General features: G+C 40.9%; 1 protein-coding gene across 1 annotated transcript; it reads right to left on the minus strand.

Annotated features, from left to right (window-relative positions):
- Window positions 1–901: 901 nt before the first annotated feature.
- Window positions 902–26,753, minus strand: LOC116512680 (acyl-CoA (8-3)-desaturase-like). Its single transcript, XM_032223289.1, has 12 exons — window positions 26,532–26,753; window positions 22,586–22,696; window positions 19,911–20,108; window positions 17,535–17,636; window positions 16,277–16,405; window positions 12,419–12,476; window positions 11,748–11,824; window positions 10,569–10,666; window positions 7,925–8,021; window positions 2,254–2,333; window positions 1,247–1,372; window positions 902–1,103 (listed from the first exon to the last, which is right to left on the minus strand). The coding sequence occupies exons 1-12, from the start codon at window positions 26,751–26,753 to the stop codon at window positions 1,025–1,027; spliced, it is 1,377 nt and encodes a 458-aa protein (XP_032079180.1). The 3' UTR covers window positions 902–1,024.
- Between the last annotated feature and the right edge of the window lie 344 nt (window positions 26,754–27,097).

A 27,097-nucleotide genomic window follows, 5' to 3' on the forward strand; every position in this document is an offset into this window, starting at 1 on the left:
ACTTTCCTATCAATCACCCGCCAGCGCTCTCATGGCGGGCTCCCTGCGCAGCGTGATTTCTTCCCAGGTGAACCGCCGTGAAGACCGGACTGATCGGTCGTGGGATCAGCCTCCCTCCTCCGTCTGATCCCAGCTTCTCCTTGCTGGGAAGCCACCCCCTCCCCACCGACTGAAGCTTCGGGGAACTTGGCGCTCTCCGTTTCACCACCATTGGGAGGGCGGACTGGGCGGGTCCTGACGAGGGAGTTCCATCACCGATTGGCCAACAACGTCACTGACGCTGCTCTCGTGGAGAGCAAACGCGGAGAGGGAAGTACCGAAAGAGCCAACTTGGCTGAGCTTTTCAAGTACGAAAGAGGAGTTGGCGACTGGCAGCGTTTTTGCAATAAGCGGAGCAAACTCATCAAGCATCAAATTGAAACAAACCGTAGAGCCTGACACCCTTGTATCTAGGCAATCAGAGGGCAAGCACAGGACAAGAAATGTTTTGAGAAGGTCTTTGATTCAAGACCATCGTCTTTGGCCGCGGCATACAAAGCTGGAAGAAATGACCATGGTGAGATAAGCAAAACTAAGGCTGGTAGATGCAAAGCTGCAAAGGAAATTTTTCAAATGAGCAGCACTCCTCCCCCCCTTCCATGACAGCAAGCAGCAGGCTGGCTGACAGGCAGCTTTCATGTTTCTATGTGTTGCACTGCAGTTGGGAGTACATCTTGGATGGTTCTTTGTGGAATGGGTCATTTACCATCTTGGCCTGTTCTTCTCTAATCTGTTTGTCCATCTGTCCATCCATCCATCCATCCATCCATCCATCCATCCATCCATCCATCCAGAATAATTTACCACAAGATTCCTTTTCAATATTATTTATTTAGTCATCCACTGTACATGGCTATCCATCTCATGAAAAACAGACGGTGGCAACAACATTATAAAACAATCAATAGATTAAAATTATTATTATTTAAATTATTTTAAAATCACAAAGGCTAAGAGAAAACAGCAGGTGTTAATATCAAAGGAGTCATCCCAATTCCTCACTGTATTGATTTTTTTCCTGGTAATAAGCATTGTGCCAGACCTTTCCTGATTCCTTCAGGGTGCTGCAGAAGGAAAAAGGAACATGGAACACATTAATCAAAAGCACATTTGCACAGCCATGAGTTCTTTCAGGCTACTCTTCACTTGAGATATTCTCTTGGTGACATGCCTGCAAATGGCCTTTTTCCTGGTGGCTCACACTTACCGCAATATATCCGCAAAAGCAGTGAGCATGGGCTTGCACTCATACTTAATGTCATGCTTGGCACAAAGGGATTTCACCAGGGGAGCCGCCTTGTAATAATTATGTCGAGGCATGGTTGGAAAAAGACTGTGGAAAGAGAGGAAAAATATCAAGAGGACACAGTAGAAGACACTTCTACGGTAATTTGGATCCTGCTGTCATTACTGCCCTTCCCATTTCAATGTCAGAGGGTTTCATATTCAGTATTGCATACAGGCAGGTGGATACAGAAGAGGATAACCTTTCACCTGTCTGGTTCCCAAAGAGTTTGAGGTAGGGATGAACAAGCTGAGGTCCTTCTGATTATTGCTGAACCATGATCCTTCCTAATGAGTTACTTTGTAGTAGGGTACTATGCAGTTGCTCACAGGTTTTGAAATCTTAGTTAAGAATTTTAAAGGTGAAAACCAGCATTTTGACTTGGTCCAGAAATGAATTATAATTATCAACCATATAATCTGCTATATATCTAGAAGTAAGACTTTACTTCTTTACACACTTTACAGCCTCCTCTAAGTGGTTTACAGAGTCCGCATATTGCCTCCAACAAATTGGGTCCTCATTTTACCCACCTGGGAAGGATGAAGGGCTGATTCAACCTTGAGCCTAGTGAGATTTGAACTGCCGAATTGCAGGCAGCTGGCAATCAGCAGAAGTAGCCCGCAATACTGCACTCTAACCACTGTGCCACCATGGCTCATAGACATTAGTTTCACTGCTGCATTTTATATGAAATGCTGTTTCTAGGCATTTTTACAGGATAGATCCCAAAGTCCAGTCTGGAATAGCCACAGCATGTATTACTGGGACAAGATCTGCTTTCTTTAAAACTAGCCAAAACTCCTGGCCACAGCCATCATTTGGCTTCAAACATGGACCATAATGTGCATGTGATGCTTAGTGGTGACAAAAGCTGTACAAACGTTGCATTATATACTATACAACCTTTCCATATAGCTTGTACTTACTGATGTTCAATCTGGAAATTCAAGTGCCCAGTGTACCAGTTATTGAATAGAGATTCATTCACATTACATGTTGCTGCGAGCTAAGGGGGAAATAAAAAAAATATGTAGACTTCCAATAACTTCCAATTTACGGTATAGTAGACCATCATTCATTTCCAAATGTTTGTTACATTTATAGTGTGGTCCCTGTCCAGAAGGAAATTAGAAATATTTCTGAATCCAGACCAGGCAATCCAGGCCAACTATTGAACTGGTGCTGTGTGCATGGGATGAAATCCAGTGATATATATGCATGGGGAAAAAATTGCACAGACTAGGATATTGGTAACATTTCAGATTCAATGGCTTATTCTGCTTAACACGCTGGCTTCTTTTCAGGAGAAATGTAATTCTCTTTTGGAGTGAATCAACCAACCAGTGAATCTAAAGTCATCTTCCCTGAGTCATTCTTATTGAACTATTTCTTTAGAAGTAGACATGGAAATATTATGCAATTACTTCTGTAAAAGTTAGGACATTAGGTTGGGATCAAATAGATCAGTCTCCAAATCTCCATTCAGCCATCAGCAAGCAGATTTAGACCAATTGTTTTTCTCCTATTTTCAAAAGAAGGTACCATTATAAAATTATTTTGAATTATTATTGTCTTTTGAGTAGAAAAAATAGCTTTAAAATTGTTACATTTTCTTGAATACAGTCCTTAATATTCAGAAATAGATAGGTCTTTCAATATCATTTACTTGGTCCAATATAATTTCTCGTAATAATTCCTCAAAAATTGTTTCATAATTATATTTTATATAATTCATAATTCATGTAATTCCTTTAAAAAGCAGCTTGCCTGATTTTGGAATGTATTCAAAATAACATTTTAATATAAAACATTTATTCATAAATCTACTTTTATGGGCTTTAATTTTAGTCCAAACAAAACTGGATATAACCAAATCATATGAATTAATGTACCCTCCAATTTTAATAAAAATAATAATATAAACATCAGAGGTGGTATTCAGCAGGTTCTGACCAGTGACGTGCGGTGAGGTTTATGGCTGGTGAGGCAAGTGGGCAAAAGCCACCCTGCCGCCCTGGCGCTATGTCCGACATAGAGGCAGGATGCCATGTCCGACATAGAGGCGTCCCACCTCTATGTTGGACATAGCGCTGGGGCGGCAGGGCGGCTTTTGCCCTCTTTCAAGAGGCAAAAACCGCCCTGCCGCTAACTTCACTCCAGTCATGTAATGCGTTGATTGTCGTAAAACATTCAATTGCTGTTATTTTTACAATGGGTTAATGTTAACAGAGGTATCATCAGCTAAATAAGAAATGTGAGCTATATATAGAAGAATCTATTCCAAAACACTTGAAGGAACTTCAACTGTTTGCTTAAACAAATTAACAAAAAATCATGTCTTCTTTGTGGGATATTGGAAAGATTCCTGACAGCAAGTTAATGTGTCTTAAAACTTCATGGCGACTTCCTCTTTTCCATATATCAAGTAGAGAAATAATCTTTCTTTTGCCTAAGGCTGAATAAGATGTATGAACGTGTACTAAGGCAAAGGGGCTTCATTTTGTTATAAAGTATAAATCAAGGGACATATTGGTTTGGCTCAATCAACTAATTTATGATTTGTTTTTGGCTTAACCTATTGTATGAACACAACCATTGTGATCTATAAATCCATAGTTTAGAACTGATCATGATGTGTAAAGAAGATTTGTTACTTTAGTATATTAGGCTAAGTAACTTCACATATTTTTTTCCATTTTTTTCATTCAAGGGATGAAATACAAACTCACAGAAAATAACCAAGAACAGAACAAAACTAAACAGGACAAAATTGTTTGGAGGAGGGGGCATGATTTTGTTCCTTGATTTGGCAGATATGCCATCTTAGCAAAACGTTTCAGAATCTAATCCTTAAACCTAAATCATAGTTTGCCGGTTGCCTGAAGAAATATCATCTGTTACTGAGATGGATTAGAACTAGTTAAATGCCAAGCCTGCCTTGAAAGGTAGGGAAACCAAGTTTCTTAAACGTTTTGAAGCAAATATCATTTAAAGGTCTTACGTAACTCCAAGTGATCTTTTGCATATTGGGGAGGTAAGTAGGCTAAAACCAATTTAGCCTTTTATTTCCTATCAATTCTGACACAGGGTGATGTTTTAACCCCCTCCCCCACATACACACACACATACACCAATAGCACGGAGGCTGAGGAAAATGAGAGCGGAGAATCGAGCTGCTCATTTTTCCGCAACCTGGCGGGGCAGAGGAAATGAGGCGAGGCGACTTCAGCTGACAGCCCTTTGGAGGCGTCGCTTCTCGGCCCGAGCCCAGGTGCATATATAACATGGTTGCCACCGCAGCGCCAGCTGCCTGGTAACCGGGTCCTGCCCCTTTAAGCCGCCGGAGGGCAGGATGGAGGCGAAGAAATCCTTTCAACCCCAACCTCCGGCCGGTTCCTCTGGCACTCCCGTGGGTCGCTGGCCCTTTCCTTTTCCTCCTTTCGTGTGCTCACTCCCCATCCCATGCGGGTGGTGGAGTAGAAGGAGTCTCTGGTGGCTGCTGCTGCAGCAGCAGCAGCAGCAGAAGAGGGGGCGGCGGCTGGAGCGCAAACCCGGGCAGCCAGCTCTGGCTCTCCCTTCCCCAAGCATATCCCGTTGCTGCTGGTGCTGCTTTTGGTGAATCTGGCTGGGCGGCGGGACTCTTGCCATTGCTGCTGCTGCTGCTGCTGCTGTTGCCGCTGCCAGCACCACCACCACCGGAGAGCTCGCTGTTCCAAGCCGCGCTCATGAGTACCGATGCTATGTCCGACATCTATGTCGGACATAGTGCCAGAGCGGCCAAGAGCTTCTTTCTTGACAGAGTGTGTCCACCATAGATGCGAGATGTGGGGAGTAGGTCAGGTGGGGTGGGTGGGTGGGCTGGCTAGCTGGGGCAGCCGGCAAAGAAAGGGGGGAGGAGGAGGAGGAAAGGGGGAGGGTAGCAGGATGGGGTTCTCGGTGGGGGGAGAGGAGAAAGTGAAGGGTGGCACAGCAGGCAAAAGAAAGAAAGCGCCAACCCGCCAGCAGAGGCGGGTAAAAGACCCGCGTCTGCTGTCGGGCTGCCCCTCTCTTCTCACACAAGGCTGCCCCTCTCTTCTCAAAAAAACTCTCTCTCAAATTGAGAGTTTGTTTGAGTGAATTGAAGAAACAAACACATGCAAACGTACGCACACACACAAAAATTACAATAAAAATTACTTACAAATTACAATAATTTTGAACTCCTCCCCCTCCCTCTGACCCACATACCTTTTCCAGCTGTGTCACAGAGGATTTCAACTCTGCTCTTGTCTGCCATGATGAAAATGTAAAAAGAAAAAGGCAAGAGCTGCTGAAGCCAGGCTGGGCTAGTTGCTGCTAGAGTCACGATGTGGATGACTCTGCTTAACTGTTTAAAAAAAGCCTCTAAAAAAGTGCCCTCTGAGGAGGAGGCGAGAGAACCACGTGCCTCCTCTGCATAAGGAATTTTTCACCTTTTAACCCTTGCTTAACTCTGCTCAAGTGATCATAAAAATAGATTAAAGGAGGCACGTGGTTCTCTCGCCTCCTCCTGCAGTTAAGCACTAAGCAGAGTCATCCACTGTGACTCGGGCAGCAACTACTTCAGCCTTTTTCCTTTTAATTTTTTTTCTTTTCATGATGACAGTGGTGAGGTCCTGCCTCCCCTGCCTCCCCGTCCCTGGTTCTGACCAGTTCTGGAGAACCGGTAGCAGAAATTTTGAGTGGTTCAGAATACTGTTAAATACGACTTCTAATGCCCCCCCCCAGGTCCCAGCTGATTGGGAAGAAATGGGGATTTTGCAGTAACCTTCCTCTGGAATGTGAAGGGAATGGAGATTTTACAGTATCTTTCCCCTACTACGCCCACCCACCCAGCCACGCCACACACACACCAAGTCACACCCACAGAACCTGTAATAGATTTTTTTAAATCCCATCACTATTAAACATGCATTAAAAGTTTACCATTTCCCATCCCCAGGAATTATATCATGCTATTACAAAAATAAAACAAAAAAGAAATTGGAAAAGGAAAACTGTGCATGAATAAACCAATCTTTAGAGCTACCTTAAAAACTGGCTGTAAGTCCCATAAAGAAAAGGTAGAATCCAAATGAAATATATAGATGGGCAACATAAACTTGGTTGGTAGACCAACAGTAAAGATATAATAAAGGATGGCACTAGCTTACATTTGGAGGACCTATAAGATGATATACAACTAGCCATTTTGCATTTGTATTTATGATTTACTGTTAAAAAAAGAGAGAAAACCTGTCTTGTCTCTCATCATGTTTCATTCTTTCTTTGTGATAGAACAGATTATCTATGCAGAAACCATCTTATTAATGTCACAACAACTATACACTGTTTCTCTTGTTAACTTGCATCACCGTGATAAGGTTTCAGGTAGCAACTTTAAATTGCTCAATGCTTGCTGGAGGCCTAGTCACATAATTTATTCATTTAGTCCCATCCCTTAATTATCTTGTCTAAATCACAGTTAGAAATTGATTGTATCCAAGCCAATCTCTAGTTCCATAATAACTGGTAAAAAGCCCTAAGGGAAAATGACGCCAAGAAAGCATGAAGAAACATGCTTTTTAAAAAAATGAAAGAATCATTGGGTACATCCACATGTACATAGTCACTCTACCCTTTCTGGGGAGATTGCTGTAATTACCATTAGGAAAATTAGACTTCCTCCATGTTAGAAATTCTGTTTATATATAGCACCACAGATTCATATAAAGATAATGTCACCATGTGCTTTACTGCTTAATTGCTCAACTGTAACAGGAAACTCTACTTAGTGCAAAAAACGTAGAATATATACCATAGATCCTAACTTTTAAATACTACTATCTACTGGCTGCACACTATTGTAGTTGTTGCATAAATATACATTCCAACAAAATGTTTTTCAACACTCTGATATTTTCTTCTCTACAATATAAAGAGAAAATGGCAGTATTTCCCCTATCACCATCAATGTTTGGCTATTCCTATCTGGAATCAGTTAGTCTTATGGATCTATATTCTCATTCTGTGGATAATGCATCTCACAAAGTTAATTTCTATGCCATTGAAAAACTGATTCATGATCCCAAAAAGAACAATTATGTGAATTGGAGTCCACATGTGGGGACTTGGAATCGTAAAGTGTCCTTTTGGATGGAGGACTAATAGCATTGGTGCTGTTCCTGCTTTACTGAGTAGTAAACAGCAGTAACAATAAAACTGTTCCTGCTTTACTGAAAAAGCAAGAAAGATTAATAGGCAATGTACTACATTGTTTACCATCTCATCATCTACTGTGGACAATGAGTTCATTGTTGGCCCCTGTAACTTTTCTCCATGAGAAGAGAAAGGGCATCATGCTGCAATTGTGATTTCCCAGAAACTGCAATATGAAAGTGATTTCTAGCTGCCAGCACAGACATTTCATTTGTACTACCTGCTCTTCATAAGACAATGTTTCAATGTAAATAAGGGCATGAAATATTTAAGAAAACAACAACATGATCTGGCCCTGTGTTTCAGAACTAAGGACCCAGCATTTCTGAATAAGATTATCTGAAGACAAGAAATTTCCCCTTTAAATAGAAACTATCTCACCTGGGCAGAGAACCAATCTAAATTCTGATCATAGTCAATATTCATTGGAATATGGTTCATCTGTGAGACCCAGATAAACCATCCAGATTCTAAGTACCTGTGTGGACATAAAAACAATAATAATGATTCAAACAAATTCTTTAAATGGTTCATTCACTAGTAAAGCTGCTTTTCTCAGCCCAAAACATAACATGATCATTACTGTTACCACTTTATTGCACGGATTATACAGAAACATAATTTTATAGGTAAAAGCAGGGAGTTAAAGCTATGGCATTCTGTAATAATCTTATGCAATCTGTCACACTTTAATCCCTCTAGAAGTTTCAGGTATTCTAAAACTTATATTCTTCAGAGTTCTCAATTGAGTAAATAGTATTATCAGTTACACAAGTTGATGAACTGCCCACATTTGGATTACCTATTGGGCAAGAAAGATGGATAAAGGTGCTTAAATTCAGCTTAGTTCCTAAAGAAGGGGGGAAGTGCTTAAGATTTGTCTGTATTTCCCTTTGCAGCTCCTTTTCCATAATCACTTCTCATTTGCAATACTTGTGAGTTTGGGTTTCACACACATCAGTCTGAGCCAATTGTTGCTCAGTTTGAACTGGCCAACAGCTACACAAAGAATCCCAGCCCCTAAACAGAATAGTGACGTTCTTCTGGATTGAATATCACTACATACATTGTCTCCAGAGTTTTTAATGGCATATGAGTTACAAACAGCTCCTTCCTTTGGCAAAAGATCCCAAAGGAGGGGTGAAATCCTCCCAGTTCATCTGATGGTCGTGCAGCTTGGAAATTTTTTTTCACTTTTTAAAGCAGTTTCCCCCTTGCCGGTTCACCCAAACCAGCAGGGAAAAAATACTTTTAAAAATGAAAAAAATGTTGGCCACACCCACCCAGTCACATGACCTCCCACCAAGCCACGTCCTCAGAACCACTGGGGGGGGGGAATAGATTTAACCACTGTCCCAAAGAAATTTCTAGTTCTCCCTCCTCCACAATATGACCCATCTAGGCATTTTGCAGCATTCATTTGTGTCTTTGTCAGTTTGTTTAGGAAACAATCTTTCAGGTAGATTGCTAGCCAGATTGTAAGAAAGGATTGATTTGTGAAAACATTAAAGAAATCTAAAATTCCTTCATTTCCCTGATCAGCCTTATAGCTAATTGGTCCAACATCCAAGAGGATTTTTGGGCTAAAAATGGCATGCTGGAAACACTACATTTGAGGCCTTTTGACACGAGGTACTGTAGATTGGATGAAACACATGTTGGGAGACAGGTTGTATATCAATGGTGGGCTCCTACCAGTTCGGACCGGTTTGGCCAAAGCAGTAGTGGTATGGTGGCCTGGGTTGCTGAAATTGGCAGCGATCCAGCCCTGCCACACCCCCGAACTGGTTCCCTGGTGGCTGCCCCTGGCATCTTGTTTTTGAGTTCTGCGCATGCACAGGACAATTTTAACTGAATTGCGCATGCGCATCCAGCACGGATCCAGCACGTGCACACAGACAAAACATGTGCACGAGTGAACCGGCAGTAAAGCTGGCCATAACCCATCCCTGTTGTATATGCATATGGAGGCGGCTCTCCAAATGCCCTCATTCCTTGGATGAAGCCATTGAAATGCAGTTTTTATCCAACTGTGAAGTTCAGGACAAATCAATAACAATATTTTATTCTGAGGATGGAAAGTACCAGACCAATCCTTAAAGAAATGTCTCCTCCTGTACTAACCTTCTCATAGTGCAAGATCAAGCTTTTAAACACCAACCTCTGTTCTCAGATGAAGCTATTTGGCAATTAGTGAAGAACATTTGAAACTGATAATTACTGGCTGTTTAGAACAGTGGTGAAATCTAATCCCCCCCCCATTCTGGCTTGCTGGGGGGGGGTGTCATGTGGCTGGGTGGGCGTGGCCAACTTTTTTTCACTTTGTAAAGCATTTTTCCCTGCCGGTTCAGCTCAGCTGTGAGCTGCACATCATCAGAAGCTTTTTAAAGAACTTTTAAAGAGGGTGAACCGGCAGGGAAAAAATGCTTTAAAAAGAAGGAAAAAAGCTTCCAATGATCACGTGCAACCCTCAGAAGCTTTTTTTTTTTTTTACTACCGGTTCCCAGAACCACAGACAAATATCCCTACTGGTTCGGCCGAACCAGGCCTAACCAGGAGGATTTCACTGCTGGTATAGAGGTATTGGTAAGTAATACTTTGCTAATTGATGATGACCAAGCAATAACAAGAGTTGGATCAAAATTATTGTGGTGAGCTATGCTCTTTTCAATAGCATGGTTGTTTTTATTTTCATTTTTATGTTACAAACTAGTTTGAGGTGAGCTTGACGAAGGATGACACATCATTTTTTAAGTTAAAAAGCCCAAGCCATATAGTCATAGATACAGATATTATAGCATCCGTATAGTATCACTGTAGTATAATAGCGATCAGTAACAGTGTATACTAATTTTTTTATTTTGTTTTAGATCCCCATATTAAGTCAACAAGAAATGGAGACCTCATTATTTTTTTTGTTTACACAAAGCTAGCAATGTACATATTGAAGGTCTCTTTGACTTCACAGCATTTAAAAGCATTAGTTGAGTCATAGAAGCAGGGTAGCGTTTTATATAATTATTACCTTGCTAACCAGTAGTAAGCCATAAAGCTCTTAAATCCCATTAAAGGAACATACATGAGGCAGACCCGGAAGTTATAGAAAAGATTGTTAAACAGCTCCTGTCAAAGAACAGAATGTTAAATAAGCACAATGGTAACAATGTGTGAATCATTATTATGAGGTCCTTTGTCAATTTCAGATTAATTAGCTACAATGTGGCAAACTAAAGACTATAATGCAATAACATGTTGAGTAATAGGCAGTCTGCAATGTAGTGCTGAAGGACTTTCAGGGTCTCTTCGTTTGTGTATCTAATAAAACTCCCACAATGATAAAAAGGAGTGGGGATGGAGCATACTAGCATCAGTTGTGCAGAAACCTTGCTCTACATCAAAATGGAAAGAATTTCTCTAGGGCAGAAATGGAATTCTTGAAGCTGCTAAAGGTTTTGATGTCATTTCCAGTGGCTGAGAATTGCAATGGGTAGTGGCATGGCTCAATTTGAGTAGTGGGGGTGGGGGTGGGTTCTGTACTCATGGGAAGGAATGAAGCTTCATACCCACAGTATGTTTAATTAGAGCATTGCATTATTAGAATGTGTCTGTACTCCCCATATCAGTGCCCAGATAATCTCTCCCCCATCCCTCTGGAAGTGCACCCTAATATCCATGGTAGTTAGAAATGTAATCTCCTGGCAATCTCTTCCTCTGCTCCTCATCCCTTTCTGTTTCACTGTTGCCACTGTCTCTGCCTGGAGGAGCGTATGGTTGTTATCTGACTTTCAGGTTGGTTTGGAAAAGATTCCCAGTCTAGGAGATAACTTCCCCAATGCCTGATGTAACCCAGTGGAACAGGCTCATTGTTAACATCAGGGTAGAGACTGTGGTCAGCTCTTTGTAGCTGTGATAAGCATTCCTTGGCTTGGATTGTAATATTTGCCTATTGCTCACCCTTCCCTTCCCTTCCCTTCCCAAACAAGGTACATTTTCTGTTCAATGGTGCTGACAAGAGGGAAGGCCAATGAAATAATGAATGGCAGGGAATGTTCCCATGATGTTGTGGGGAATGAAGGAAAGAAAGCAATTTGCATTTTGTAATGCATCTCCTGTGGCTCATTAGAAAGAAAGAGGATTCAGGACCATTATGTGTTACACTTGACCATACACCAATCCCCTAAAATAAAGAGGTGCTATGACTTACCAACCATTTTTTTCTTTGAAATACATAGCGATAGGAAACCAGTTGGACACCAATTGTAAATATCAATGGGGCAAGGACTAATATAAAAATGCAAAAGGAGAATACAAAAATGAGTGTGTGATTAAAATAAAAATAGAACATATCCTAAAGGAAACAAACATCTGTCTCTGAATCCCTTTTTGCATTAAACTAACCACCTTATTCTCTGACCTATTGCCCCATTGCTCATCAGGGTATTTCTATATTAATTGTGTCAGAAACCTGATGTAGAGGGAATAAGGAATGGCCTTGAAAGCCAGGAGAAAGAGTTGCTATCAAGTCACTGAGCCCTTTCCAAGAGAGTAATTTGTGTAAATATCTCAGGTAGCTCCCTGCTTCGCATTAAGGGCGGAAACACATTCATATTTCCAAGATCCTGTTATTCTAGGTCAGGAGTGTCAAACTCACGGTGTCATGTTGTCATCACGTAACATATCAGGACTTCCCCCCCTTCGCTAAAATGGGCTGGGTGTGGCCAATGTGACACACCTGCTCTAGGTGTTCCAATAAAAGTAATCCCGACCTGTGAGGCATTGGTTTCTTAGTCTGTTCTGCTTTATAGTGCAGATATATGACTTTATTGGTTATTCTCCTCCAAATTTAGGCTCCTGTAAACATGGTAAAACACTTACGGGCAAAGTAATTATGTTGGTACTGGTAAGGCATATACTTTCTTTTCTTCTTTCCAAGCTGCACAAAGAGAAATAGAACAAACAGTTAAATTGTCAACTATGTAAATTCCACATCAGGGTCATGTTGTCTGTGCCCATTCTTTACAATATAGGTTCTTGAAAAGATTCATCTTTGCTTATTATTATATCACAGATTATTTGATCTGTCTCTCTTGATTTTCTGCTGTACATATAGTCTTTGTGCACTGAGGGTTGCCTCTGATCTCTGAGGGAAGCTACCTTTCCAAAATAGACAGGGTCAGGGGGAAAAACATGGACAAGGCAATACCAATTTTAAATGTGATTTCATTTTAATTTGATTGAATTTAATTCACTTGTTTCAATTCATACATTGAATCACCAATGTTACATTATTTTCTCTTTTTTGTGATATTAAAAGTTATAGTTTGTCAACTTTTGGAGAGGCACCGTATTTTACTGCAGCCTTGAACATGCACAATTCATTAGTTAAGTTACTTGACTTTGCATTCATCTAAGCACAACTTTTGGGAAGGGGAATGCATTATTAGACTGCACTTCACAGGAAAATGTGGATCAAAACATGTTCTTTGGAAAATGTACAGATTAATACAGAAGTGCAGTGGAGATTTGTGTCATTAAATGTAGCTCAGAATTATTAACAGATCTAATTATCTTGAATGCATTTGGGTCAATATTAATGGGGTGGGGAATGAATTGCCATAGGTCTATGCTAGTTTTTGCTAGTCAGCTAACTAAGCAGAGGTGGGTTGCTGCCAGTTTTACTACCAGTAAAACGAAGAGCGCTATGTACGCATGCACTGTTCAATGTATATTGTTCTTTGTGCATGCGCAGAACAATTTACAGTGAACTGTGCATGAGCAGTCACTAAAAACCAAAATGGCAGCAGCCGAGTGGTGGCAAGGAAACCAGTTCAGGGACGTGGCAGGTCTGGGTCACTGCCAGTTTTGCAACCCAGGCCTGAATTCCACTACCGGTTTGGCCAAACAAGGCCAAACCAGGAGCAACCCACCTCTGTAACTAAGGTATGTAGGAAGCACACCACAATAGTAATGGAGGATTTTAACTACACTCACATCAACTGGGAGACAAACTCTGCACCAAGTGGAAGATCCAACAGGTTCCTAACAAACCTAGTAGACAACTTTGTTTCTCAAAATGTAGAGAAGGGAACAAGGGATCAGTTATATTCGATTTAATTCTCACTAACAGAGAGGAAATGATAGAAGGTGTATAAGCTACAGGAACCTTGGGGGCAAGTGATCATGCAATATTGGAATTCAACATTATGCAAGCACAAGTAGTAGACAACAAAGTCGAACTAATCTTTGACTTTAAGACAGCAAATTTCAATAATCTTAGAGAGAGTTTAGAAAGGGTTCCATGGATGAGAATCCTCAAGGGGAAAACAACTCAAGAAGCTTGGTAAATTTTGAAAAGTGAGATTATAAAAGCCCAGTCTAGCACAATACCAATAAAGAAGAAAAATAACACAGCTCTCAAAAGAAACCAACATGGCTGCATAAAGAACTCTGTGTTAAATTGAAAGACAAAAAGGATAAGTATAAAAAGTGGAAGGGGGGCACATAACTAAGGCAGAATATCAGCAAACAGCCCAAGCCTGTAAAGATGAAGTGAGGAAAGCTAAAGCTCGTAATGAAGAAAGGCTTGCGACAAATGTAAAAAATAACAAAAAAGCTTCTTCCAACATGTTAAAAACAAGAAAAAAAGTCAAGGAAACAATTGGTTGATCACTGGAGAAAGTGGAAAGAAGGTGACAAGCAACAGGGAGAAAACAGAACTATTTAACTTGTTTTTTGCATGTGTGTTGAGACAAAGGGAAAAAAGCCAGTCCAACCTATCAAAAACAGCACGACAAAAAACAGATTAGAATAGGGAAGAAAATGGTAAGCGAGCACCTGTCTACCCTAGACAAGTTCAAATCACTGAGACCGGGTGGATTATACCCAAGGTTCTGAAGGAACTGGCAGACAAAGACCTCAGACCCACTGAACAATATCTTTCAAAGATCCTGGAGCACCAAGGAACTACCAGAGGACTGGAAAAGAGGTGATATAGTTTCCATCTTCAAAAATGGGAAAAAATAGACCCAAAAAACTACAGACCTATCAGCCTGACCTCAATGCCAGGGAAGATTTTGGAAAAGATAATCAAGCAAAAATCAGCAAACAAAAAGCCAACAGAAGCCAAAAAAAAATAATAATAACAAAAAGTCAACATGGGTTTGTCAAAAACAGATCATGTCAGACTAATCTTATGGCATTCTTTGACAAAATTCGTGGACTAGAGGAATACTGTTGATATAATTTATTGGACCAGTGAGGCATTTGATAAAATAGATCATAACCTACTATTAGATAAAGTAGAAAAATGTGGGTTAGACAGCATCACCACCAGATGGATTCATAACTGGCTGATCAACCGCACTCAACGTGTAGTCTAGTGGTGGGATACGATCGGTACACATTGGTACAGGCATAGCAGTGCCTGCTGGGAGCACCAAGTACCATTCTGGTATGGTGCTCCTGAGGGCCCACCCGCTCGCCCGCTATCCTTACCGCTATTTGAGCTGCTCAGGGTTTCAAGCATGTGCACGGAGTGTACACTCTGACGAGCAGCTGGAGCATTGCGGGCAGTAAGTATGCATGCACACACTGTGAGTGTGCTGCACGCATTCACTTATTAGATGCTAGGGCCCGTTGCAGCGTACCAGTTGCAATGGGATCCAGAACCCACCACTGGTGAGGTCCTCAATGGAACTGCATCTACATAGAGGGAAGTATGCAGTGGAGTACCACAAGGTTCTGTTTTAGACCCAGTACTCTTCAATATCTTTATCAATGATTTGGAAGAGGAGATAAATGGGGAATTTGCAGATGACACCAAGCTGGCAGGAATAGCCAACATTCCAGAAGACAGAAGGCTCTTGACAACCTTGAACACTGGGCACTATCTAACAAAATGAAATTCAATGGTGAAAAAAGAAAGGTCCCACATTTAGGCAAGAAAAACAAAATGCACATATACAGTATATGTGGTACCTTGCTCAATAGTAGTAACTGTGAGAAGGATCTTGCAGTCCTACTGGACAACCATTTAAATATGAGCCAACAGTGTGCAGACAGCTGCCAAAAAGCCAACACAGTTCTAGGCTGCATAAATTGATAGAATTAAGATCACGTAAATGTTAATACCACTTCATAATGCCTTGGTAAGGCCACACTTGGAATACTGCATTCAGTTTTGGTCGCCACGATGTAGAAAAGATGTGGAGACTCTAGAAAGAGTGCAGAGAAGAGCAACAATGATGATTAGGGGACTGGAGGCTAAAACATATGAAGAACGATTGCAGGAACTGGGTATGTCTAGTTTAAGGAAAAGAAAGTCTCTGGGTGACATGATAGCAGTGTTCCTATATCTCAGGTGCAGCCACAAAAAAGAGGGAATCAAACTATTCTCCAAAGCACCCGAGGGCAGGACAAGAAGCAATGGGTGGAAACTGATCAAGGAGATTATTCTATTCTATTCTATTCTATTCTATTCCATTCCATTCCAGTCTATAAGAAAATAAGTTTTACAGAATTATTACAGAAGCAGAGACTAGAAAATAAGGCAATGCCTGAACCGATCCAACAGCAATAAGAGTTGTTATAAAGAAATATGGGAGATGGAAAGAAATATTTTTTCTATTTTCCTAGATTGCTCATGAGAGTTATGGTGGTGTCGGGTTTTTTCTTGTTGTACTGCGAATCCTTTTTCAGGGTCTTTTGTTTGCCTAAGACTTTCTATTTATTTACCTTCAAAGAAAGTTTCTTCCCCAGACTGAAAAGGAATGGGTGCGTGTTGAGATCAGGGTCTTTGCGGAAGCAGTTGGGTTTGGCGTGATGCTGGTTATGCATGTGGTTCCATAGGCTCACCGGTCCTCCCTGGAGAAGTACAGAAGAACAAACATGAATTCCATCTATTTGTGAATAATCATGTATCCTATGTATTACCCACTAGCTATCAACAAACAAAATAAAACAAAAACCACCTGCAGTTTTGTTGGTTTACACTTCCTTCATCCAGCAGGAATTGAATTGTGTACAGTGACAGTGCTCTGACCTCCACCATTTTTGTGTAAACTAGCTTCATTTCTTCTCCTTCTTATTAAGCATCTGAAAAAGTTTCATTCCAAGACTGGCTATTGAAAATTCCAATTTTGCTGCTAAATGTGTTTGTGTGAAACAAAAATAAACTAGAAATAGACTAGATCAGGTGCCTACGGAGGAGTCTTCACTACCAGTTATGTAGAGGGAGCACACATGTCTGGGCATGCACAGAAGATCCTTGATGATGTCTGAGTCTCCCAAACTGGTGCAAAGTGGCAGCATACACCTCTTTTATGGAGCTAGACAGCAGTGAGGCAGAGGAACAGCTACAGCCTGTTCCCAGTGTGCGCATGTGCAGAGCTGCCAGGAGAAAAGAACAACTCCAAAATCAGGGTAGACTTGGGAGTAAAGTCACAGGTGGAAGGTGATTGGTTCCTCCCATAGGAAATAAAAGAGGAGCGAAAGGGGAGTGGGCTTTTGCAGGAAATAATTTGTCTGTTCAGTCGTTAGATTTATTTCAGGAGTGTGAAGATCTGTCCATGAATCTCAGAGACTCTGTGCCCTGTCTTTCCTTGTACAGCACCTCATTTGGAAAATATTTACATGGCAGCTTCCATTACTTTCTCTTTAGTAGTGAAAAATCAAAGCAAATATAGTGCAGTATTGTTAAAAAATAATTCATAGCCATAAAATGCAGACTGACTATATTTCTCTTAACACCATCTCCCTTTTCTGTAAGGAAGCATTAATAATACTGTCATCTTACAGAGATATTGCAAAAAGATGATCTTATATTTTCAGCCCTTCAGTGCTTAAAGTGTTCTATATCAGTGTTCATTATCCTTATCCTATTTTTCAAAACCCTAGAGACAGAAAATAACGATGGATAGGCAGACCCAATTTCAAATATATAAATAATCACAAATCATCACTTAAATTTTCCTTCTCCTGGATGGATTCTGACCTTAAGAATGCCAATTACCACGAAGTGAGCTACTCTGTTCCACTTGAGCTTTTCAAAGACTGACACATGGCCAAGATCATGTTGGAGAAAACCATACTGGATCTGGAATCAACAAACATGACACATATGTATATAATTTCTCCACATTTTTCCTGCATGAATTAATTGGTAGAGGAGCATCATTAATCACCATTAATTAATGGTGATCAAAAAGAACCACAATTATATTACACATATTGTGCGATTATACACTGTATATATAGATACATGTCTGTGTCTATACATACACATACATACGTACAATACATACATAAGACTTTATATGCTGTATGCTGCCAGCAAATACTATTACTTGCTGCCTTCCTTTCAAACATTTTAATTTCAGCTGACAAAAAGGATTAAGCAATATTATGCATATTCTGCAGTATAACTTGCTCAGATCCTGAAGCACTTTTCTTCAATTTCAATTTAATAAAATTTGTATGCCTCCCACTCCCTTGGGACTCTGGGAGGCTTACAGGCAAGATAAAAAAGCATTTAAAAATTAAGATAAAAGATACAATTATTAAAATTACACACCATCCATTCTATCTAAGTGGGGCTGGATATTGATCAGCAGCCCCAGGCCTGCCGGAATAGCCAGGTCTTGGTGGCTTTACGGAAGGTTGGGAGAGTGGTAAGGGTCCGGATCTCTACGGGTAGGTCATTTCATAGGGCCAGCGCAGCTACAGAGAAGGCCTTCCCTTGGGGGGCTGCCAGCCGGCATTGTCCGGTCGACGGCACCCGGAGGAGGCCCAACCTGTGCGATCTTGTTGGTCGTTGGGAGGTAAGTGGCAGGAAGCGGTCTCTCAGGTAGCCAGGTCCTAAACCATGTAGGGCTTTAAAAGTAACGGCTAGCACCTTGAAGCATGTCCGGAGACCAATGGGGAGCCAGTGCAGCTCGCGGAGGATAGGTGTAACATGGATGTATCTAGGTACACCCAATATCGCTCGCGCGGCTGCATTCTGGACCAACTGTAGTCTTCGAACACTCTTCAGGGGCAGCCCCATGTAGAGCGCGTTACAATAATCCAGTCTTGAGGTGATGAGGGCATGAGTGACCATTCAAAGTGCCTCCCGGTCCAGGTAGGGCTGCAACTGGTGCACCAGGCGAACCTGGGCAAAAGCCCCCCTGGTCACAGCCGACAAATGGTGTTCTAATGTCAGCTGCAGATCCAGGAGGACACCCAAATTGCAGGCCCTCTCTGAGGGGTGTATAGTTTCACCCCCCAGGCTAAGAGGTGGAATGTCTGGATTATCCTTGGGAGGCAACATCAATAGCCACTCGGTCTTGTGTGGATTGAGTGCAAGCTTGTTCACTCCCATCCAGATCCAGACAGCCTCCAGGCACTGGCACATCACTTCCACTGCTTCGCTGAGTTGGCACGGGGCAGACAGATACAGCTGAGTATCGTCCGCATATTGATGATATTTGATCCCGTGCCGTCGAATGATCTCACCCAGCAGCTTCATGTAGATATTGAATAGGAGGGGGGACAGGACCGAACCCTGCGGCACACCATATTTGAGGTGCCTAGGCGTCGATCTCTGTCCTCCAAGCAATACCGATTGTGACCTGTCCGAGAGGTAGGAGGAGAACCACATAAAGATGGTGCCTCCCACTCCCACCTCCTGTAACCATCGCAGAAAGATACCATGGTCGATGGTATCGAAGGCCGCTGAGAGGTGAAGAAGCACTAGGATAGAGGAATGTCCTCTATCCCTGGCCCACCAGAGATAATCAATCAGCGCGACCAAAGCAGTTTCGGTGCCGTAACCAGGCCTGAAACCCGACTGAAAGGGATCAAGATAATCTGTTTCATCCAAGGTCCGTCGGAGTTGAAAGGCCACCACCTTCTCAACAACCTTCCCAACAAACGGGAGGTTGGAGACTGGGCGATAGTTGTTTAAGATGGCTGGATCCATCTTAAGGAGGGGTCTCACCACCGCATCCTTTAGAGGGTGCGGGAAGGATCCCTCCTGAAGAGAAGTGTTAACAATCCTCTGGAGCCAGCCACGTGTCACCTCCCTGCTGGCCGAGACCAGGAGGGACACGGGTCCAGTAAACAGGTGGAGGCATTCACCGCTCCCATGGCTTTGTCCACTTCCTCAGGAGCGACAAGTTGAAACTTGCTCCACAAAGTCCGATCAAGACCTTCCCCCGGCAACTCTTAATCTGTGTGTAGTTGAAGTACTATGAACAGATTCAACAGTTCAAAGAATTGAAAACCGAGATAAGTGCACAAGGTGTTAAATTACTAATGAAAACAATTAAATTGCTCTATATATGTTGAAGACTGTTCTACACTGCTATGCTCTGCAACTCAAAGAGGTTACCTGTCCAACGGTGAACATTGCTACTCCAAGAAGGAAAGGCATCCAGGATTTTCCAAAATACCAGATAGTAAACCAAGATGCAATGTCTAGTATGAAAGCATGCAGAAACATGAAAGCAAAAAAGCTGAATCTTGACTTCAAGAGCCCCATCTTCTTCACTGTTGCACGCAGTTCATGGAATTCCTTGACCAGCATTTCCTACAAAAAATGATGACAGGTTTTTTTTACTTGCTTCAGAACATTAGAACCCTTTTGGAAGACTAGACCAAAAGCCCATCTTGAGTTTTATGTATTAAACCTTAGGTTGGATTTGTACTCGGATGAATCACTTGACCATGCAGCTTATTGGGTGACTTAGGATCAGTTGCTCTCTCTCAGACCAAGCTGCAACACAGACTTTCTGGGATAAATTAGGGAGACCCCCATTTATGTCATCTGGAGGTTCAAAAAAAGTACATGAGATAAATGCAATACATAATTAAATAATGGTCTATCATCTTTGTTCCGCAGCCCAAAGGATTTTGGATTCTTACATGTGGGATCTAATATTTTCTTCTTAGAATGATAACTAGAGTGCTTTCAAAAATTACTACACATTCTTCTTTCAATGAAAAACAAAGGAAATGAAGTCAATAACCAAAGCTGTCAGGCCTGCAATTATTTTCCTTTTAGGATTTTTGGCCTGCCGCACTCTCCATTATTTTCCCATGCTGTTTCATTAGTGTAGTAATTGGGAGGGGGAATAGTAAGGAGTAGAATTGTAGAATGTGTTGTTGTCATTCCTTTCTAGAAATCAAGGTCATCTTTTGCCTCCGCACCTCTGCATCTGACTGGAACTAAATGGGTGGAAATGCCAGTGTGGCCGAAGAAGATTGGACCATGTGATGGATTTATGTCTGGCTTATTAAATAGGAACTTTAAGGATAGCTCTGCCTTGGACTCTGATTTAATTCTCCATGATATTTGGAACGCTGACATTTATTTGTTTGTTTATTTGTTTATTTATTTATTTATTTATTTACTTATTTATTTATTTATTTATTTATTTATTTATTTATTTATTTATTTATTTATTTATTTATTTATTTATTTATTTATTTATTTATTTATTTATTTATTTATTTATTTACTTCAATGGTACCACTTGATGACCAGAAAATATTATCTAGGTCCATGATGCGGCACGGGGAGCCATTTGTCAGGCCACGTGAGGCATTGCCTTGCGTGTTGGCCAGCTGTCTTTGGTCTTCTTTTGAGGCCATTTGCACCCTCTGGAGGGTTCCCTGAAGCCTCCAAAGTGTGAAAGACTGGCCTTACAGGCAAACCAGAAGTTCGGGAATCGTGACTTCTCGTTTGTCTGTAGGGCCATTTTTTGACCTCCAGAGCCTTCAGGAGGCTTCTCTGAAGGCTCTGGAGGGTGAACAATAGCCCTAGGGACAAATCGGAAGTCCTGGTTTGCTTGTAGGTCCATTTTTCGCCCTCTGGAGCCTTCAGGGAAGCCTCCTGAAGGCTCTGGGGGTCAAAAACCGGCCCTACAGACAAACCAGAAGTCACCATTTCTGAACTTCCAGGTTCCCTGTAGGTCAGTTTTTTGCCTTCTGGGGGCTTTAGGGAAGCTCCTGAGGCCTCCAGAGGGTGTCTGGGGGTGGGGCAGGGGAGGCTGTTTTTGCCCTCCCCAGGCTCCTAGAAAGCCTTTGGAGCCTGGAAAAGGCGAAAAAGCCACAGCCAAAGTGGTGTGTGTGGGTGTGGGTGTGGATGTGTGGCTGATCACATACATGCATGCACGCTGTGGGCGGTTGCATGCATAGCACTATGGGTGTGGTACACCGGCACACGCCTCCATGCTCCCCTTGCTTTTGGCACAGCAGTCAGAAATGGTTTGCCATCACTGATCTAGGTCATTGACTAAGTCAATGTCTCATCTGGAAAATGCTTTCCAATGCCCCTCTGTCATTATACTAAATAGGACGTCCAGATCTTAAAAGAAAGAACCAAGCCATCAACATTTGGAGTTAATAATACAACAGCAATAGTAAAAAAATCTCTAATAGGAATGAGGTACTGAAGAAGCTGTGAAAGAAAGAGATAGGGTTAAAAGATCCTAAGTGAAGTTTATTAAATCCAAAAGTTAGTGACTGTATGAAATAAATAGGTTGAGGTGGTTTGAGCAGTGAAAAATAATGAATGAATCAACCTGTAAAACAAACTATTAAGAGGTGAATTGGCCAAGGGGAAGACTGAGAAATTTGTGACTGGATATCCTTAAAATGAGAGAGAGAAGTTAAAAGTGCAATGGATAATGAATGAAATGATAAATAGACATAGACGAAGCAATTAAAGTTTGTAAGAATATCTCTTGATTGTCTATCTGTCTATCACATTTGTGGTGGCTACTCGTCTTCGCTTTCTAATAGAAAAATATGAAGAGATAAAGTGGATAGTATGGATGTAACCTAGATTTAACTGTCCTTTTCTATTTTTTTTAACCTTATATCTTTAATTCCTTTGGTTTAATGTTCTTTACGCCACTGCATTTTGCATAATGATATTTTCCCTGAAAGGGATTAGTGTGATGGGGATATATACATACACATACATATACACATGTACGCCTAACTATCTAAAATAAAGGTTCTGCAAAGGGAATCCAACAGCTGAGATCACCTAATACTCACATTTTTTGTGGGCTCACAGCATGGTTGATCTGGGGCAAGTTCTCCAATTAGGAGGGAATTCAAATATCTCTTTACCAGATCCTCATCCTTGTGGAAAGCTTCAAAGGCATCCTAAACACACACACACATACAAATAAGGTTAACATGGAGAAGAATATCTGGTTAACATGATGGAAATGCCAGTTAAGTTGGCTATTTGTTCATTTTGGAAATAATGAAAAATGTATTGTAGGTGATGCTTCACAACTGGCTCTCTAGGAGGCCAACTCTATGACCTTGATTAATTTTGAAGACTAAAACTGTGCTGCTGTAGTTTACTTGAAATGTAAATAAGACAGGACCATCTTTCCCTGCAATAGTTGGACTTGGTTGGCTGCCCAGTCAGACTTGCAAGGTTCTGTTATTATAACCAGTCTTAATAAAATTAGTTTTATCCTTACTGTGGAATTGATTTCCTGATCTGGTCTACTTAGTGGAGCTGAAATAAACATTCAAAAATTATACAACTCAACTCTATAGTGACCTTGAATTTTTTTCATTGCTCAAGGAATATTTTCAAGATGGAAAAAGAATACATACAGCCACCATCCATCAAAAACATGTTTGACAAGCAATAGAACATTGTACCGTATCTTTCAAAAATCCTGGAGCACTGGCAAACTACCAGAGGACTAGAAAAAAACTTATGTGATTCCCATCTTCAAAAAAAGCAGGAAAAACAGATCCAAGAAATTACAGACCAATCAGCCTAACATCAATACCTGGGAAAATACTGAAAAAGATAATCAAGAAACAGATCTGTGAACATCTAGAAACAAGTAAAGTAGTAAGTAGAAGTCAGCACAGGTTTATTCAAAACAGATCAGGCCAAACAAATCTTATTTCATTCTTTTATATAGTGACTAAATTAGTAAACCAGCAAAATGTTGGGCATAGCAGACTTCAGCAAGACATTCAACAAGGTAGAGCACAACCTACTTTTTGGTAAACTAGAAAAAAGTGGGATAGATAGTGTCACCACCAGATGGATTTGTAACTGGCTTACAAACCATACTCAATGAGTAATCCTTAATGGTCTACATCTACATGGAGGGAAGTAAACAGTGCGGTAGAACAAGGTTCCATCTTAGGCCCAGTAGTCTTCAATATCTTCATAAACAACTTAGATGGAGGAATAGAAGGGAAACTTATCAAATTTGCAGATGACACTAAGCTAGCAGGAATAGCCAACATCCTAGATGATAGGCTGAAGATCCAGAGGGATCTTGATAGATTTGAACATTGTGCCCTAACTAACAAAATGAAATTCAATGTAGAGAAAAATAAAGCCTTACCATTAAGAATGAAAAACCAAAAGTACACATATAAAATTGGGAGAAACCAGGCTTAAAAGCTGTAACTGGGAGAGGCATCTTGGAGTCTTAGTGGCCAAACAATTAAATATGAGCCTATAATGTGCCAATGCAGCCCTAAATTGCATTAACAGAGGGATTCAATCAAGATCAAATGAGGTACTAATACTACTCTATAAAGCCTTAATAAGACCATACCTAGAATACTGCATCCAGTTTTGGTCACCACAGATTCTAGAAAGAGTGCAGAGAAGAGCAACAAAGATGATAAGGGGACTGGAGGCTAAAACATATGAAAAACAATAACAGAACTGGGCATGGCTAGTCTAGTGAACAGAAGGAACAAGGGAGACATAATAGCAGGGTTCCCATATTTGAGGAGCTATCATAGAGAGGAGGGGTTAAACCTATTTTCTAAAGCACCTGAAGGCCAGACAAGGCATAATGGATGGAAACTGATCAATGAAAGATTCAACGTAGAAATAAGGAGAAATTCAAGACTTTGATCTCATCCATCACTATTTTTACATTGGCAACAGATATAACTGCACATGAATGCCACATCTATGTGCACATACATCACTCTGCAATATGCCAATGTGTTCACAGAAGATTTTCAAATGTTCACAACTCCTGAATTTATATGAAATTTACTGATGACATTTTCATGATCTGTACCCATGAAAATCCCTCATTAAATTCTATCAGGATTGGAACACTTTCAATACGTCAATCCCATTATCAACCTAAGCCTAGATGTGTCCAATAAGTCCACTTTTCTTAAAATAAACACATGATGGACACATAAACTACATAATGAACACATAAATGCCAGGAAGCTTACAAATCACCATACCTACATGCTTCCAATTTCCATCCAGAATATACCATCAAATGCACAGTTTATATTGAAATAGATCCTAAAAAAACCTTCACCAGGAGATCAAAATTTGAGACAGCTGAACCTACATAGAGCAAGAAGTATCAGGCTACCTCAGAAGGCCTTAACAAAAACACTGGGGTTTTAACCCATCATGGTTATGTAATCAAGGAATCTTCATCTGCTAATACCCCAGTTTTCCCTTTTCCTTTCCCATTCCCTTTCCTTTACCACCTCCTATGTCCATAAATTCCCAGATTCATCCTTGAAGAAGATATCCATGCAGTGACTGCATATAGATTCTTCCATTCAGAATAATTCTTTGTCATATAGCCACAAGCATTATGATTTAATGGCAATGTAGACATTTTGATAATATCAGTGCTAGATTTGGTCTCAAGTATGCCATCAATGCCTGAATGTCCCATAATAGATGGTGTTATTTAAAGAGAGCCTTCAGTCAGAGATTAACTTGAAGGCAGAATATATCAGGTATTTACCAGAAATGTCTAGAAGTGACAGAATGTCTCTAGAAAGTGTGGTCCTTTTTCACCTGCTGCAGATGCTTCCAAGATTGAAAGTCCTGATAGATATTCAAGAACACAGAACGTATTTCTGAGCTTCAGCTACTAATCCTTGTACAACATGCGAGTTACAACAGGTACATAGAAAAAGTCAATCTCTGTTCTGATAATTTTTTATTTAGCTTATATTTATATTTTCTACATACACTGAAGCAATAATGACATAGACTTATATATAAATGTATGTATGTATCTACAGGTGTGTGTACATTTAAACATTTTATCAAAATGTTAATCAAATTCTGGGTCCATAAACTATTGTATTATGATATATACAATAGAGTCTACAGATTCTACACTTAACTAGAATTCAATCCTGAGAGACTTGTGGACTTAAACTCGCAGAATTCCCCAGCCAGCATGGTTGAACTTGAGGCTGGTTGAAGTCCACGAGTCTTAAAGTTGCCAAGGTTGGAGAGCCCTGACTTAGAAAGTTGCCAGTTCCTTCTTTCCAGTGGTGGGATTGCAAATCTTTTCCTACAACTTCTATGAGAACATGCTTCATGTGCAGCACGAATCCTGCAATACTTGGTAGAGGTCCCACTTCTATGCTACCAATATTACTCATATATTCTCACCGAGAAAGTCTGCCAGACTGAATTTTGCTTAGGCAAAATATAAGCTGTGTCCATGCTTTTTCACAAATACCTTCTGATCTGGTCCTCAAACCTAAGCTGTATTTTGTTCACTTTGTCTAGATGTCAATAAAGTTGTGTAACTTAACTGCAGTCAACCATTGACCCAACCTGGAAAAAAGAAAGCCTGCAAATCACATCAACTTGTACATCTGTACATTAGCTGCTTAGCTGCTGCCCTGTCTTTTTTCCAAACTTTTAAATTTTGGACAGATTTTGTTAATCAATACTACAAAATTGCCAAGCAATACAACCACCATCTGGAACTTCCTTACATTGTGTTAAAGTATTGGACTGTCCAACCCAGAATGACTGTTCTGTAATGTCAGAATTCCCTTCAGCTTCAGACAAGAAAGATTCCTTTCCACCCATTCTTCTATTTGAGACCCTTGGAGAAAGACACAACCTCAACCTGGAATGTGTGTATTCAAAGTAAATGTTTTGTGCACCCTTCAGGTCATTCCATGGCTGTCTTTCCCCTCAGCAAGGACTCACCGTGGCATCTTGTCCAGAATAGTGTCTGATGAGACGAGGCCCACCTGGATGCCGCAAATAGAACTGACTAACATCATAAACCTTTCGGTCGATGACCAGCCATCTCTCTTCCTTCAAGTCTCCATTGCCTGTGCGGAGCCCCACTTCCTCCCAGGTGAAGAGACAGGGAACCCCTGGCTCAATCTCTGGCTTCCCTGCACTGGCTCCTGACTGAGGGGGCATCCTGGCTGGAAGCACTGAGGGATGCTGCTCCACTAACTCCTGGACTGTTTTTTTTTTAGCCTGTGGAAAGTGGAAGTGACTCTATCTCTTCATTCGGTTAAATGTTGCAGCCAACTTTATATACACCTCTATTAGCCACCCACTCTGCATTAAGTTCCTGTTGCTCCAGATGTACTCTTGCAAGCCTTCCCTCTCCTCCCCCTATCAAAGGCATCTCTTCTTTCAGAGAACATAAAACTGGATAGTAGTAGAGTATCAAGTTGGATTAAAGAAGATATTATCATTGAGGTTTTTTTTTTTTTTAAAAAAAGAACAACAACCCAGAATAATAAAGAACTGTGTAA

The sequence above is a fragment of the Thamnophis elegans genome, chromosome 1, assembly GCF_009769535.1.
Source record: "Thamnophis elegans isolate rThaEle1 chromosome 1, rThaEle1.pri, whole genome shotgun sequence".
NCBI classification, from domain to species: domain Eukaryota; kingdom Metazoa; phylum Chordata; class Lepidosauria; order Squamata; family Colubridae; genus Thamnophis; species Thamnophis elegans.

Coding starts and splice junctions, on each gene's coding strand:
- LOC116512680 (XM_032223289.1), bottom strand. CDS start 26,753: ATGCCCCCTCAGTCAGGAGCCAGTGCAGGGAAGCCAGAGATTGAGCCA. Junction 20,109..22,585: donor GCTGTGAGCCCACAAAAAAT/GTGAGTATTAGG, acceptor CATTTTTTGTAG/GAAATGCTGGTCAAGGAATT. Junction 1,373..2,253: donor AATTTCCAGATTGAACATCA/GTAAGTACAAGC, acceptor CTCTTTCCACAG/TCTTTTTCCAACCATGCCTC.